At 41.9% G+C, this 17437-nt stretch overlaps 1 protein-coding gene across 1 annotated transcript in view; it reads left to right on the top strand.

Moving 5' to 3' along the window:
- The window catches only part of crabp1a (cellular retinoic acid binding protein 1a), a 33376-nt gene extending 16349 nt beyond the window's left edge, over positions 1-17027 (top strand). Inside the window, exons 3-4 of the mRNA XM_021564834.3 lie at positions 14202-14315; positions 16942-17027. Of these exons, the coding sequence (XP_021420509.1) occupies positions 14202-14315; positions 16942-16992 (165 nt within the window). The 3' untranslated portion in view covers positions 16993-17027. The remainder of the gene's footprint in view (positions 1-14201; positions 14316-16941) is intronic.
- Positions 17028-17437: the final 410 nt, after the last annotated feature.

The following is a 17437-nucleotide window of genomic DNA, read 5'->3' as shown; positions in this document are numbered from 1 at the left end:
TGTTTTGTGGTGGGAAACTGAGCACAACACGTCAACCCTGTTACCTATAGATAGATAGATAGGCTAAAAATGTTTAACAATGAAAATTACATTTGTGAAGCTTGCATTCAATTGCCCCTCCCTCCCTCAACTCTGTTACTTTAATGGCACTTTATTGACATTTACTATAGACATTTCGTTTACCCTTAGAAATGGGAAAACATGCTTTTTATGAAGTTGAACATGTGCTCTTTATGACAGAATGTTACAATGAGGTGAAATGAAGTTGTTTTTGACCAAGTTACACTACCCAAAATATACTCTATACGTGGAACGACCCAGATCTGAATTGCACTGCATGTGTAAACGCATCCTAATAAGCTCACCCTCAAGTACACAAAACAGACTTTTCTACTTAATTTGAATCAATCACATAAATTGTCCTATTGAATAACACTGCCATGATCAATTCTGAATGAAATAAATGTTTATTTTAATATGAACATTTAAAAAATGTAAATGCCGAAAACCCCAGAGCAATAATAATCCATCTGCTATTGTTTGAACCAAGTCACATCAGTTAACCTCTTGCATTTAGGGGCATGTGAAGAACATGGATCTTCAATTCTTGAGTTAGTCATTTGAAATGTGATTAAGTTAGGTCGAAGTACTTACCAGCAATCACATGTTATAGCATCTAAGACCGCTTAAGACCGCTTTAGATCTAAGACCAGTTTCAGATCAGGCCATGGGATGATTTTACTAAGAGCTGGTAACAGTCGCCCAAGCATACATCTCTAGGACACTAACATATTCCTCTTAAAATAAAATAAAATAAAAGAGTAACAGTCGAATCCCCCCAAAAATACCACAAAAATGTCTAGACAAATGGTATTCTGGTGGCAAGATAATTGCAAATGGAAAGAGGAAAACATGCATCATTGCGCAGAGAGCTCTTATGTCAATAAAATCGCCGCTCATAACTGTAAGGGGAAAAATAATCTTACTGGGGAAAATAAATCTTACTTTTGTGAAAAACACAAAATAGAAATGCCAACATTGTATCGTCATGATACGAATGCATCTTACTCAATTTCTAGACTGACTGAAACAGGAATCTGTAACTCCTTGGTTTGAGCATCAGGTTATGGCACTGGGTTTTTATTTACTTTATTTTACCATTATTTAACTAGTCAGTTAAGAACACATTCTTATTTTCAATGATGGCCTAGGAACAGTGGGTTGACTGCCTTGCTCAGGGGCAGAACAACAGATTGTTACCGTGTCAGCTCAGAGATTTGATCTTGCAACATTTTGGTTACGAGTCCAACTCTCTAACCACTAGGCTACCTGCCGGGTTCCACAGCCTGTGCCGGATATTTTACAATTCAGTGTTGGATCGTAAGAGACAGAAAGGCCCCTTACAGTCTGTGCCCTCAGGCATGGTGGACAGACCATCTTGTACCTCCAGATCCCCATCGGTTATGTCTGGGTATTTATGTGTAGAGTCTATGGGAATGGCTCATGTCTGTCAGGTAGCATATGACCGATCCCCTCCATTCCTTCGATTTAAAGTATTTTCTGACTGTTCGTGAGGTTTGAGGATCACTTTAAAAAAAGGCTCTGCTCCCATCCTCGATACAAGTATTTCTCAGGTATATTTCCTTGGTCGGCTTCCACTTAGCGTCATATTAGGCACAGTCCTCAATTAGACACAGTACTGGCTGGGCTTGTGGCAGGGTCCCGAGCCCTGGGCCTGGCCCAGGTTGGGGGGTTTAAAGGGATTACACTAATCTACCCAAGGCAAACAGGCGAGGGCTGTTTCACACTGGCACAAGGTTAAAAGCGCTCTCTAATCGGGGGATTGGAGGGGATCAGGAGATGCCCCACTTACAGGGGCATCTCATTTCTGCCGGCAGGGAGAAAGTGATAAGGAGCATTCAGTGCTGAGAGTCACCCCACAGGGAAGGGGGCTGGATCAAAGTTTTAGACAGGAGTCACAGTGACCCTCCCCCAAAAAGTGATAATGAGACTGAGAGAAACCTGACTGACGTTGACAAGCAAATTTCACCAATGCAAAGCTCTTCAACGTCAAAGTGGCCATTGATGCTGTAGAAAGTTGAAAAGGAGAAGCTACAGCTGTGCATATGTGCTTACCACGATTAACTCACTCTGCTTGTCAGCGACTACACTTATTTTTCATACCGAACCTTGGTGCAACCATTATGGTCTCTCCTGTAGACCGACACCAAGAGGGAGAACGCTGCACTTCACGACAGACGACTTTGACAAATCAAGTCTTTTAGCCTGGCTGGTTGCTATAGAGACAGACTTTTAGAATTACTCACCTGCCACAGGGTACACTACGTGCCGGGGGTTCAGGGAGATCGATTAAGATGCCGTGCAAAGACTGCTGTCGTAGTTCCTTCCCGTCATTTGAGAAGACGGTCCATCAAGACGACAAAAAGGTGATTCTTATTGACATACAGTCCCTTCAGAAAGTATTCATACCCCTTGACTAGTTCTACATTTTGTTGTGCTACAGCCTGAATTCAAAATGGATCACAATTTGTTTTGTTCACCCATCTACACACAATACTCCATAATGACAAAGTGAAAACAAATTTGTTAAAAATGAAATGCAGAAATATCTCATTTACATGTGTATTCAGACCCCTAAGTCAATACTTTGTAGAAGCACCTTTCTGGGTAAGTATCTAAGAGCTTTCCACACCTGGATTGTGCAACATTTTCCCATTATTATTAAACACATTTTTCAAGCTCTATCAAATTGGTTGATCATTGCTAGACAACCATTTTCAGGTCTTACCATAGATTTTCAAGTAGATTTAAGTCAAAACTGTATCTTGGCCACTCAGGAACAATCACTGTCTTCTTGGTAAGCAACTCCAGTGTAGATTTGGCCTTGTGTTTTAAGTTATTGTCCTGCTGAAAAGGTGAATCAATCTCCCAGTGTCTGGTGGAAAGCAGACAATCAGGTTTTCCTATAGGATTTTAGGTGTTCTTAGCTCCATTCCATTTCTTAACGATTACAAGTATACCGAGTATACCGATAACATAATGCAGCAACCACTATTCTTGAAAATATGGCGAGTGATACTCAGTAATATGCTCTATTGGCATTGCCCCAATGTTTGCTTTTCATATTTTTTTACCCATCTACCAATAGGTGACCTTCTTTGCAAGGCATTGGAAAACCTCTCTAGTCTTTGTGGTTGAATCTGTGATTGAAATTCACTGTATGTGTAGGGTACAGAGATTTGGTTGTCGTTAAAAATTCATGTTAAACACTATTACTGTACACCGAGTGAGTCCATGTAACTTTTTATGTGAGAAGTTATGCAAGTTTTTACTCCTGAACTTATTTAGGCTTCCCATAACAAAGGGGTTGAATACTTATTGAATCAAGACATTTCAGCTTTTCATTTTGATTTAATTTGTAAAAAATACATTTAAAAAATATAAATAAAATTATATATATACACTACTGTTCAAACGTTTGGGATCACTTAGAAATGTCCTCGTTTTTGAAAGAAAATTCCATTTTTTTTGTCCATTAAAATAACATCAAATTAATCCGAAATACAGTGTAGACATTGTTAATGTTGTAATTGACTATTGAAGCTGGAAATGGCAGATTTTTTAATGGAATATCTACATAGGCGTACACAGAGGCCCTGTAACGTTTCTCCTCTTCATCTGATGAGGAGTATGAAGGATCGGACCAATATGCAGCGTGGTACGTGTCCATGTTCATATTTATTAACACTGAACACAAAAACAAAAAACAAGGAGAACGAACAAAAACGAAACAGTTCTGCCTGGTGCAGACACAGAGACAGAAAACAATCACCCACCACTCAAGTGGGAAAAACAGGCTGCCTAAGTATGGTTCTCAATCAGAGACAACGATTGCCAGCTGCCTCTGATTGGGAACCATACCAGGCCAAACACATAGAAATGGAAAACATAGAACACAAAACATAGAATACCCACCCCAACTCACACCCTGACCAACCTATAACAGAGACATAAAAAAGGAACTAAGGTCAGGACGTGACAGGCCCATTGTCAGCAACCATCACTCCTGTGTTCCAATGGCACGTTGTGTTAGCTAATCCAAGTTTATAATTTTAAAAGGCTAATTGATCATTAGAAAACCCTTTTGCAATTATGTTAGCACAGCTGAAAACGTGTTATTCTGATTAAAGAAGCAATATAACTGGCCTTCTTTAGACTAGTTGAGTATCTGGAGCATCAGCATTTGTGGGTTCAAATACATGCTCAAAATGGCCATAAACAAAAGCACTTTCTTCTGAAACTCGTCAGTCTATTTGTGTTCTGAGAAATTAAGGCTATTCCATGCAAGAAATTGCCAAGAAACTGAAGCTCTCATACAGCGCTGTGTACTACTCCCTTCACAGAACAGCACAAACTGTCTCTAACCAGAATAGAAAGAGGAGTGAGAGGCCAATGTGCACAACTGAGCAAGAGGACAAGTACATTAGAGTGTCTAGTTTGAGAAACTATTCTCCTATGTAAAAAAATAGTAAAAATAAAGAAAAACTCTTGAATGAGTAGGTGTTCCAACACTTTTGACCGGTAGTGTATATATACAGTGGGCTCCAAAATTACTTGGACCCCTGACTGGCAATGGACAAACAATACTTAAAAAATAAACAATATAACTGTAGAGAAACTCAAAATACCAACATGTGAGAAATACTGTTCTTTATTAATGTTTCAAATGGAACCCAACAAAATCATTTATTGATTTAATTATAAATCAATGTCCTCCAAATCTTGGTTTCACAATTAATGGCAGCCTTAAAGATTATTGAAAATAACATCTACCAAATTTAAACCAATAATTAAATTTAATTTATTTAAGTTTATGTAAGTCTTAAAGAACTATATTGAGCCATTACATCCCTTCCTGTTTCACTAGGGTAAAAAAAAATAGGTAACACCCTTGGTCATCCAACACCATGAAGAAAACAAAAGAACGCAGTTCAAAAGAGACAGATGGTCGTAGACCTTCATAAATCTGGTAACGGTTACAAGAAGATCCACAAACGATTGAATATGCCACTGAGCACTGTCAGGGAAATTATTAAAACATTCAAAAGATATGGAACAGTTGAAAACCACGTGGGTAGAGGACACAAATGCATTTTGCCCTTCAGGATAGGGAGGAGGATGGTGAGAGAAGCAACAAAATCCCCAAGAATCACTGTGCAAGAATTGCAGGCCTTGGTGGCGCATTGGGGTCACCAGGTTTCAAAAAGCCCCAGCAGATGCCACCTCCACAAACACAGGCTCTTTGGAATGGTTGCCAGAAGAAAGCCCTTTCTGACCCACAGACGCAAGCGCTTGGAGTTTGCCAAAAGTAATTTAATTTATGACTGGAAGAAGTTGCTCTGGTCAGATGAGACCAAAATGTAACGTTTTGGTCAGATACAGCATCAGCATGTTTGGCGTCGAAACAGAGATGCATACAAGGAGAGGCACCTCATACCCACAGTGAAATATGGTGGTGGGTCAGTGATGTTTTGGGGCTGTTTTAATTCCAGAGGTCCAGGGGCACTGGTTAAGATTCACAGCATAATGAATGCCACCAACTATCAGGCAATTTTGGCTGACAATCTGGTTGCCTCTGCCAGATGTCTGGGACTTGGCCGTGGGTGCACTTTCCAACGAGACAATGACCCAAAACATACCTCAAGATCCACACAGAAATGATTCTGTGACAACAAAATCAATGTTCTGCCATGGCCATCTCAGTCGCAGGACCTCAAGCCAATCGAAAAAAAATGTGGGCTGAGTTGAAGAGGGCAGTTGATAAGAGCAAACCCAAGAATGTGAAGGATCTTGAAAGGATCTGCATATAGGAATGGTCCAAAATCCCTCCAAATATGTTCCTTAACCTTGTCAAACATTACAGGAAAAGACTCCATGCTGTTATCCCTGCCAGAGGTGGTTGATGAGAAGTGAGGAGTGCCAATAATTATGAAACCTTGATTTTGGTGAAATGTATTTTGTATTAAATAATTGTATGATTTTGGTTGGTTCCATTGAAACAGTAATAAAGTACATTATTTCTCACATGTTGGTATTTTGAGTTTTGAGTATATTGTTTATATATATATTTTAAGTATTGTGCCAGTAATTTTGGAGCCCACGGTCTATATATATTTCTACTTTTACATTTTGGGGTATTGTGTGTAGGCCAGTGAGAAAGTATTTCAATTTAATCTATTTTAAATTCAGTCTGTAAAACAATAAAATGTGGAAAAAGTCAAGGGGTGTGAATACTTTCTGAAGGCACTGTATAAGGAGATCCGAAGTGAGTTAGTTCAGTGAGGCAACATGCCTTCAGTTTAGAGTTAAGTGAGATGGCTCCCTGGGTCTTGGCTATTGGAGCTTATTAGGCTGTTGCGGTGACAGCCACGCTCCCTGCTGTCCTTTGACAGACAATGTGTCATCCACAGTCAGCCAAGTGCTTGGAACACGCCTGCAGCAAGGCACAGGGAGACCACAGCTCCACAGCTAGCCGTGGAACGTCTCATGAAAGAATGCTTTTGGCTGAATTTTGCTCAAACACTGTGTCATGTTGACAACTCACTGGATCAATGTGATAAACTAAAAACCAGTGACGTACCAATGAATAATAGATAGCTTTCAGGACTGTGCATTGTCATAAAATCACTAAATGTAATGTTTTATGAAGATACCTTGCAAGCAAATGAAAAACTGTAATAGCCTACAATAACATCTTGGGTGGGGTGGAGATCATGGGAAGGGCTTTAATTTAAGATGCTGCTAAGTAAAGCACAAGAAATTCCCAATTCACCCCAAAACATAGATGATTATTCAGAGCAGGAAATAGGATTTTCCCCACTTAAAATTAGACTCCCTCTTTGTCTGCTGAGAGGCCATGGTAACAGAACGGCTCTTATCCAAAGCCAAAGCCAGCAGATGTTCCAGTCAACTAGCTTGTTAAATGATACAGAAGAGGCATGACGGGGGTAAACCAAATGCCCGGAGGAGGGATGGGGAGAAAGAGACCAGAAGAAAGAGAGAGGGAGGGAGAGAGGTAGGGGGAAAGAGAGAGCAAATCCATCCGAGTCGGTGCCAGAGACGGATGATAGTGGAAAATGGGGCCGTAGCAAATCGACTCTGGGTTTATTAGAAAGGAGAGGAGAGAGCTTGAAAAAAGCGCAGTGCACAGCGAAGCTCCACTGTTCAGCTGTAGCTTGTCTGTCTACGGGCCCGGCAGGCACTCTGATCGCTTCCCCCAACCTTTGATATGGTGATTAACATTTGGGTCTCACAGACTAGGAACTGCAGCATAATCAACTGTGGACAACATCAAACAGCATGGAGAACGGCTATGTACACACTATCGAGCTTTGTTCAAAATTGTCCTTTTAATTACATTGAAAAATAGCTATACTCACCAGCAATTAGAAGGAATAGACTACTTCGTAAATCTTCATAATTGAGTTGCCGTAGTTGTAGTTGGATCATTTGGGAAAATGTTTTACTCAGTTGTGACTAAATGTGTTGAGACCAAATATTGTACACATTTTGGAGTTACCGTAGTATTAAACTCCTTTTTGATAATTTGGAAAATATTCTATGACCGTATTGTGGAATGTGGATTACTAAATTAGCATTGCGTAGTGACTTAATCTTCTGGTCAGTTCCCGGAGTGACAGGCTAGCATCTGGCTCCATAAGTTTGCATTTTATGCTTAAGTGAGTTACGTTGTTGGGGACGCAGGTTTGAATCTCGAGTCTGCGGTGGTAGAGATGGACAGTGGTGCTATATTATTCAGATCTCTCAGTTGGCTCTGAGATTGCTGCCAAGATAGAGGAGGTGGTCAAAGGTAACATTATCAAAACAAACTTCACAAGAAACTCTTTAGCCAAGAACCACAGATCTGGCTCATTTTGTATCAATAGTCAGCCAAGACTTTAGGCTTTGGTCCCTGGCTTTTATGAATTGATAATCTTTTAATATTTGAATCAATTTACCCAAGGGAAAATATGTCTTAAAACCGTTATTAAATCAAACTAACTGAGAAAAAAACTTGACCTTTTTGGTGCTTTTCTGCCTATAAAAAAGGACTTCATAGATGAGACTTAAGTCTCAAGGATTTGGAGACAGGTCCTGAAGTTTGTATTTCATTTAAAAGAGGCTTAAATAAATATAATTTAATGGAGGTTGTTCCTTTTGCACCCCAGGGCAAGATTAGGGGTGGTTCAAGAAGAGGATAGGGGTGTTGCATCAAACCGATTGAAGTAGCTTGTGTCCAATGTACATAATGACTAATGGATCCCAATGAGACCAAGGCCCTCTTTTGAAAGGGAGCCAGCCCTGCATAAACAAAAATGTACAACATTCAAACATAATCAATCAATCAAATGTATTTGCAAAGGCCTTTTTACATTAGCAGTTGTCACAAAATGCATACAAAACCCAGCCTAAAACCCCAAAGAGCAAGCAGTGCAGATGTAGAAGCACAGTGGCTAGGAAAAACTCCCTAAAAAGGCAGGAACCTAGGAAGAAACCTAGAGAGGAATCAGGCTCTGGGGGGTTGCCAGTCCTCTTCTGACTGTGCCAGGTGGAGATTAGAAGGGTACATTGCCATTAAGGACAGAAAGTTCTTCCAAGATATTCAAATGTTCATAGATGATCCGAATTTCATAATCAAGCATACAGAGGTCAAGACAGCAGGTACGAGAGAGAGAGAGAGGGAGAGGGAGGAGGAGGGAGTCTAAACAGCAGGTCTGGGACAAGGTAGCACGTCCGGTGAACAGGTCAGGATTCCATAGCTACAGGCAGAACAGAAGCACGACCAGGTGGACTGGAGTCTTCAGGCCAGCTATTCCTGAAGAACGGTCATAGGGCTCAGGTCCTCTGGGAGAGGAGAGAGAGAAGAGGGAGAGAATAACTAAGATCACACAGGACACCTGACAAGATAATTTAACTAGATAGGACAGACTGACCCTAGCCACCCGGTAAATACACTATTGCAGCATAGACACTATGCTGCCTGGCCGGCTCCCCTCTTCACTGGGATTCTCTGCCTCTGACCCTATTACAGGGGCTGAGTCATTGGCTTGCTCGAGCTCAACAATGCCGTCCCTAGGAGGGGTGTATCACGTTATGCCAGGATTGTTTTGCTATACAAGTAGGCTGAGTCACTGACGTGATCTTCCTGTCCGGTTTTGTGCCCCTTCGGGCTTGTGCGGTGGGGAGATATTCATTGGCTATACTCAGCCTTGTCTCAGTAAGTTAGTGGTGTGTTGATCTCCCTTTGGTGGTGTGGAGACTTTGCTTTGGCAAAGTAGGTGGGGTTATACCCAGCCAGGCAGGATATAGCCACTCATCAGTAAGAGGCACATGACAGCCCGCTTGGAGTTTGCCTGAAGGCACCTGAAGACACTCAGTCCATGAGAAACAAGATTCTCTGGTCTGATGAAACCAAGATTGAACTCTTTGGCCTGAATGCCAAGCATCACATCTGGAGGAAACCTGGCACCATCCCTACTGTGAAGCATGGTGGTGGCAGTATCATGCTGTGGGGATGTTTTTCAGCGTCAGGGACTGGGAGATTAGTCAGGATCTAGGGAAAGATGAACGGAGCAAAATACAGAGAAATCCTTGATGAAAACCTGCTCTAGAGCACTCAGGACCTCAGACTGGGGTGAAGGTTCACCTTCCAACAGGACAACGAACCTTAGCACACAGCCAAGACAAAGCAGGAGTGGCTTCTGGACAAGTCTCTGAATATCCTTGAGTGACACAGCCAGAGCCCGGACTTGAACCCGATTGAACATCTCTGGAGAGACCTGAAAATAGCTGTGCAGCAACACTCCCCAAACAACCTGACAGAGCTTGAGAGGATCTGCAGAGAGGAATTATAGAAAATCCCCAAATACAGGTGTGCCCAATAATATTTGAGGCTGTAAATCGCTACCAAAGGTGCTTCAACAAAGTAGTGAGTAAAGGGTCTGAATACTTATGTAAATGTAATATTTAAGCTATTGTTTTTAAATAAATGAGCAAAACTTTCTAAAAAACAGTTTCCGCTTTGCCATTACGAACCCAATTGAACATCAGATTGATGAGGAAAAAAACATTTCATCCATTTTAGAAAAAGGCTGTAACGTAACAAAATGGAAAAAGTGAAGGGTTCTGAAAGCTTTCCGAATCCACTGACTGTACAAAACATTAGGAACACCTGCTCTTTCCATGGCATAGACTGACCAGGTGAAAGCTATGATCCCCTATAGATGTCCCTTGTTAAATCCACTTCAATCAGTGTAGATGAAGGGGAGGAGACTGGTTAAAGAAGAAGCCCTGAGACATAGATTGGGGTATGGTAGTAGGGACCAGGCGCACCGGTTTGAGTGTGTCAAGAACTGCAACACTGGTGGGTTTTTCACGCTCAACAGTTTCTAGTGTGTATAAAGAATGGTCCACCACCTTCACAAACTACCTGCCCTCCAGAACACCTACACCACCCGATGTCACAGGAAGGCCATAAAGATCATTAAGGACAACAACCACCCGAGCCACTGCCTGTTCACCCCGCAATCATCCAGAAGGCGAGGTCAGTACAGGTGCATCAAAGCAGGGACCGAGAGACTGAAAAACAGCTTCTATCTCGAGGCCATCAGACTGTTAAACAGCCACCACTAACATTGAGTGGCTGCTGCCAACATACTGACTCAACTCCAGCCACTTTAATAATGGAAATTGATGGAAATTGATGTAAAAATATATCACTAGCCACTTTAAACAATGCCACTTAATATAATGTTTACATACCCTACACCACTCATCTCATACAGTGTATGTATATGTATATACTGTACTCTATATCATCTACTGCATCTTGCCATATTTATGTAATACATGTATCACTAGCCACTTTAAACTATGCCACTTTATGTTTATAGGAGAATCCTAAAACACGGGACGAGATGTTAAAAACTGTCCATTGTACCAATAGATGGTATGCACTCACATGAGATTTGCCGTGATGTTGACAGAGTGGCATGGGAGGTTTATTTCTTAGACTGGGTTAAGATGTCAATTTTGGGACACATCCTCAGTAGTGTGCCTTCGAATCAGTGGGTGTTTTGGCCTTTAATCACTAAACACCCTCATCAAAGGTGGCCAGCTAAAGGGTGATCAGGCCTTAGCTTGTGTCCCATGCCCAATTAAGATTTCCCACGGGACTATGCAAGGCAGGGGCGTCCTCTTCCCTGAGCCAGCCCTACAGTTGACCGCATATACCCTACATTACTCATCTCATATGTATATACTGTACTCTATACCATCTACTGCATCTTGCCTATGCCGTTCTGTACCATCATTCATTCATACATCTTTATGCACATATTCTTTATCCCTTTACACTTGTGTGTATAAGGTAGTAGTTGTGGAATTGTTAGGTTAGATTACTCGTTGGTTATTACTGCATTGTCGGAACTAGAAGCACAAGCATTTCGCTACACTCGCATTAACATCTGATAACCATTTGTATGTGACAAATAACATTTGATTTGATTTAGAGTCCATGCCCCGGCGAATTGAGGCTGTTCTGATGCCAAAAGGCAGTGCAACTCAATATTAGGAAGGTGTTCCTAATGTTTTTTACACTCAGTGTGTGTATGTATATACACTGAACAGAAATATAAAAACGCAACATGTAAAGTGTTGGTCCCATGTTTCATGAGACATTGCCACAGATGTCTCAAGTTTTAAGGGAGCGTGCAATTGGCCTGCCGAGTGTAGGAATGTCCACCAGAGCTGTTGCCAGAGAATTTCATGTTAATTTCTCTACCATAAGCCATAAGCCAATTTGACAGTATGTCCAACTGGCCTCACAACCGCACACCACGTATAACCACACCAGCCCAGGTTCTCCACATCCGACTTCTTCACCTGTGGGATCTGAGACCAGCCTGAGACCAGCCACCGAGACAGCTGATGAATCTGTGGGTTTGCACAACCAAAGAATTTCTGCACAAACTGTCAGAAACCGTCTCAGGGAAGCTCATCTGTGTGCTCGTTGACCTCAGCAAGATATTGGCCTGACTGCAGTTCGGCGTCCTAACCGACTCCAGTGGGCAAATGCTCACCTTCGATTTCCGCTGGCACGCTGGAGAAGTGTGCTCTTCACGGACAAATCCTGGTTTCAAATGTACCGGACAGATGGCAGACAGACAGCGTGTGTGGCGTTGTGTGGGCCATACACTGTTCGCAATGTTGTGTGTCAACATTGCAAACTGAGTGCCCCATGGTGGCGGTAGGGTTATGGTATGGGCAGGCATAAGCTACGGACAACAAACACAATTGCATTTTATCGATGGCAATTTGAATGCACAGAGATACGGTGGCCCATTCTCGTGGCATTCATCTGCTACCATCACCTCATGTTTCAGCATGATAGTGCACGTCCCCATGTTGCAAGGACCTGTACACAATTCCTCTAAGCTGATGGCCCAGTTCTTCCATGGCCTGCATACTCACCAGACATGTCACCCATTGAGCATGTTTGGGATGCTCTGGATCGACATGTACGAGAGCGTATTCCAGTTCCCGCCAATATCCAGCCACTTCACACAGCCATTGAAGAGGAGTGGGACAACATTCCACAGGCCACAATCAACAGCCTGATCAACTCTATGCGAAGGAGATGTGTCACGCTGCATGAGGCATGTTTGCTTGTATCTGTTTGTTTGACCAGACTGTTTGTATCTGGTGGTCACACCAGATACTGACTGGTTTCCTGATCCACGACCCTACCATTTATTAAAAAGGTATCTGTAACCAACACATGCGTTCCTATACTCCCAGTCATGTCATAAATTAGGGCCTAATGAATTAATTTAAATGGACTGATTTCCATATATGAACTGTAACTCAGTAAAATCTTTGAAATTGTTGCATGTTGCGTTTATATTTTTGTTCTGTGGAGATAAGCTAAATCTCAAAATGTGGGACATGCATATACAGTCTGTCACAAACACAGGCTTCAGGGAAGCAGTGGGTCCTTGCTTCCGCGACCACCACATACATCCCTAACTACGGAGCTCCCACATAGCAACTACCACTGGAGGATGAGGAGAGGGTCGCTGCGAGCATGTGGGATGTGGTCCGGCGGCTGCTCCATGAGATGGCTGGCTCAGTAACCCAGGACCAGATTCAGAGGATCTTTCACTGGGTACTGAGATGGAGTGAGAAGGACAGGGGGAGCGGCGGAGGACTTCGTCGGAAGGCTCCGGTGAAGTCAGGGGGCTCAAAGCTGTAAAACGGTTAGAGAGCCGCAGCTCTGGACGAGAGGACAGAGGGAGGATAGGTTGGATTCCACTTTGCCTCCAATGGTGTAGAGCAAGACACAGTAGTTCTCCGGTTCCCGTCAGTGGGATGTGTTAATATGGGAAAGTGGTCCGAGGTAGTATCCTCAGTAGCTACTGCAGAGGAGCCCAATCTCGTATAGCAACCAGGATTATCACCTCAGTCATTTAGAATTGTTGCATCAAAAACCGCATGCAGTCTTGAAGTTTCCATAGCGAGAGCGAGACCCTGTTCTCCTCTAGTAGCTCAATGATCTGGTCTGTTGAGGCAACGAGTTGTTTACACTTTTCACAAGTGTATAAGTCAGTAAATCCTTACACTCTTTCACTATGATGAACATATCACAGATCTCACATTTTATGGCTTCACTGTCCATCTCCGGATCTGACTCCAAATCAGAGCAGTCCGACATGCTTATACTCGGGTCAGAAACAGCAGTCATGGCTTCTAGAGCCAACCGCGATGTGAGACAAGCTTTGTTTCTGCCAGCCAAGTAGCAAAATATTAAACGGGTAAGTATTTTTTTTTTAAGTATAAAACACAGAAGCTCTGTATCGCCGCTCCATACTGTCTGCTTCCTACAAACACCAATAATGACAATACATTGTAGTTATACACCTTATACTCTTCTACTGTTTTTGTATCAATTTTAAGCATTTACCTCGAGGGCACCCTATGTGGAAAATATTGCTGTGTGTAAAAGGAAAAATGACCAGTTGTGTTGCGGAGGCATCTGCCAATTATATTTTATATTATAAAACAATGAATGAATGTACTGTAGTCTACTGACTTTCCCCCTATATCTTCCTCTGGCCTCACAGAGTCTTGCAATCTGGGAGACGGAGAACAAGATGGTGTGCAAGCAGACGCTGGTGGATGGAGATGGGCCCAAGACATACTGGACAAGAGAACTGCGAGGAGATGAGCTGATTCTGGTGAGGACTACAATAGTAGTCATGGTGGTAGTCAATACTACTAATAGTAGTAGTAGTAATGGTAGTATCGCTAGCCAAATACCTGAACTTGGGCGGTAACCTCGACACCCAGAACCAAATCACCTGCTCACAGTCTGTCAAGAGACTACTTGAGTGATTAAACGAACTCCCATTTTGACATGGATCAATGCGCATAGAATATAAATGTATTATTGGTAAATCTTTCCTTGAAATGGTTATGAACTGTTATAATTCCTTAGAAAGGTCATAGCACCTTCTAGATGCATACAGCATTATTCAACTATGTTGTGCTCTATTTCTGTATTATACCATTTCAGGTCACACTTTATTTGGATAGTCTGGATTTATAATCAACAAACGATCCGTTGATAAGCAACTACTCGCTAAGGTTACAGTGTGATTTAGAATAAGGGTTAAGGTTAGGGTTAGGGTAAGCATTAAGTTTAGGATTAGGATAAGGGTTTAGGTTAGGGTTAGAGCCAGGGTTAGTAGATAGTTCATTGGAATATTACTCAGTCTGTAGAGCATCTACAGACGGACTATCCAAATCAAGTGTTACCCAGTTTCATAATACACCATCGCTGCATCTATAAGATGCTATGAATATGTTTCCAAACCTAATTTTCTGCAGTCCAGCCCAACTCCTCAGTCACAGACCTCATAACTAGTGATATAGCATGAGGGGGAAGGCCTAAAAGCAGCATGTACATTTACTGCACATTAAAGATGGGATATAAAAGCACCTACTGTGCCCTATGAAATACTTTGTTCATAGAATCCCATAAGCAGCCGCCCTGGAGATGCATCCATTTCCCAATGCCACATAAAGGAAACGAGATTAAAAGAGGACATCTTCTGAAGTGAGGAGCTTTGCGTCATCTTTCAGAGAGATGTGCAAGGATTACAACATAACAAGAGGGTTATATAACAGAGCATTGCCAATACCATTATACTCCTCTTGCATGAAGCCAGTGAATACGGGTTTGAGTCGTGGTTTAGTCTATAGCCCATAAAGTAAAATAGAACGGGAAGTGTTCAGGATTAGTCCAATGCACCATTATGAGCCAATAGAATGCAATTAACTGCAAACAAAGTGGAAAATGGGTGTTCAGAAACGCTACTACTGACAAAGTAGATCTTCCTTTAAAAAAAATGCAATACATCTTCTTATATACTTGCACTTCCTTGTCAGTGAGTCACCATATACTGGTGTACGAGCATTGCTCATAAAACTGACAATCAGGAAAGAGTGTATGTATGGATTTTCTTCAAGTGGGTTAGTGATAAAACCAGAGTTCAGTGTTGGGTGCACAGAGCCGGGCTCCAGTGACATTGGATGTCTGACCTCCAGCTGGTGGGGGTGCCTTGCAGCACTAATGGATCCCATTGATATCGTTGAAGAAGGACCGCAGCGGAACTATTCGAATAGCTGCTGGTGACACAGGCACTGCTCTTCTTACTTCAGTCCCCATCACAGGAGGTTGGTGGCACCTTGGCACCTTTCACTGGCTTCATGCAACAGGAGTCCTTAATTGGGGCGGACGGACTTGTGGTAACGGCCGGAGCAGAACGATATCAAATACATCAAACACGTGGCTTCCATGTGTTTGATGACATTCCATTCCAGGCATTATTATGAACTGCCCTACCCTCAGCAGCCTCCACTGGTCCCCATAGACTATTGCACATGATATAACCCCATAATGGCTCCTGTAACTACAGGAGGGATGTTCAGTCGTTTCATACAGTATGCTATATCACTCTGCTCTAACCAGTGTAGGTAGCTTTGAACTTTCAAGTTCTAAGGATTTAGAATGTTTTGATGGGTTCAAGGAAGTCCAACATTTCAAACTCTTAAATGCTTTTAAAAGTGTAGCCTCTTAGTCAAGCAACAGAGCAGCCACCTCGAATGCAGCAAATTAAACCACACTGTGCAGAAGTTGATACTTGTAAGCATTAAAATCGCACCAAGATGATACTGATATACTGTAAAAAATAATACAAAAAAATCACCCTGGAATCTAAGTTCGACATGAGGAAAAGAGTTGTTATCCATCATCAAACTTACACCCAGATGGTGTCTTTTGAATGATGGGTCAGACGGTGAGACTAAAATATATGCAGGAATTTCACGAAAGAGCCAAAACAAACAGTCTGGCCTCGATTCGAGGCTCAACCATTCATTTTAAGGAAGCACACAGACTCAGAAGCTGAAACTCAAAATGATAGTTTGATTGTCTTTGGCAGTTCTCGCTATAACTGGGGCGCATTTCCATAAAATATGCACGCTCTATTTAATTGATTATGATTAAAATCAGTGTTTAAGGCTATGTCTCACAATTAGCACAGCTTTCCCACTTCGCTTCAAAATAAAAAAATGGTTGCAAGGAACCCTCAATGTTAGCATTTTGAGGACATGTAAGATATTTACTTTGTTTTATTACATTGGGCACTCATCTGCCATCTAAATAGGTGTTTAATGTAGTGGAAATAAAACCAATGCTCAATTATGCTATAGTTTAACCTTTGCTGACTTATTCTCTTAACGGTATAATGTGAGCTTGAATTGAGAGTATGGGAATCTGTGTTTGTTTGTTTTCCCTAGACGTTCGGGGCTGACGACGTGGTGTGCACACGGATTTACTTACGAGAGTGAAGCTTCAACAAGGCCAACCTGGACACGACAGAAAATACCGAAAATAAAACCAGTCAGATATGTTACAACACTTCTTAACCCCCCCCCCCCCATTTCCCTGCCATGCTGAAAAATTAATATATAGTATATCCTACGTAATTCAGCAGCATCTGCTGCATAGTCTACATAAAACATAAAACAACATTTGCGTAATATGGTAATTTGTGGTGTGGTAATGTGTGTTACAGTTCTGCTATAAATGCGCTTCTCAGTGTTTGATCCATATCTACAACCACTACCTTCTTTGTTGAGTTTGTCAATATTGCAAACAGGAATAAAAATGGGATTAAAAAAAATTGTGTGAGTGTTCAAACTGTTATTTGACAGTATCCAAATTGAGTTACTCAAGCCTTTCCTAGGATTAATAGTGAACATAAAGGTAACGTTAGGCTTACTCAAGTCTCCA

Source organism: Oncorhynchus mykiss, chromosome 2 (genome assembly GCF_057628025.1).
Source record: "Oncorhynchus mykiss isolate SJ-2025 chromosome 2, ASM5762802v1, whole genome shotgun sequence".
NCBI classification, from domain to species: domain Eukaryota; kingdom Metazoa; phylum Chordata; class Actinopteri; order Salmoniformes; family Salmonidae; genus Oncorhynchus; species Oncorhynchus mykiss.
Note: the sequence above shows the minus strand (reverse complement) of the source record. Positions and strands in the feature narration are given on the sequence as shown.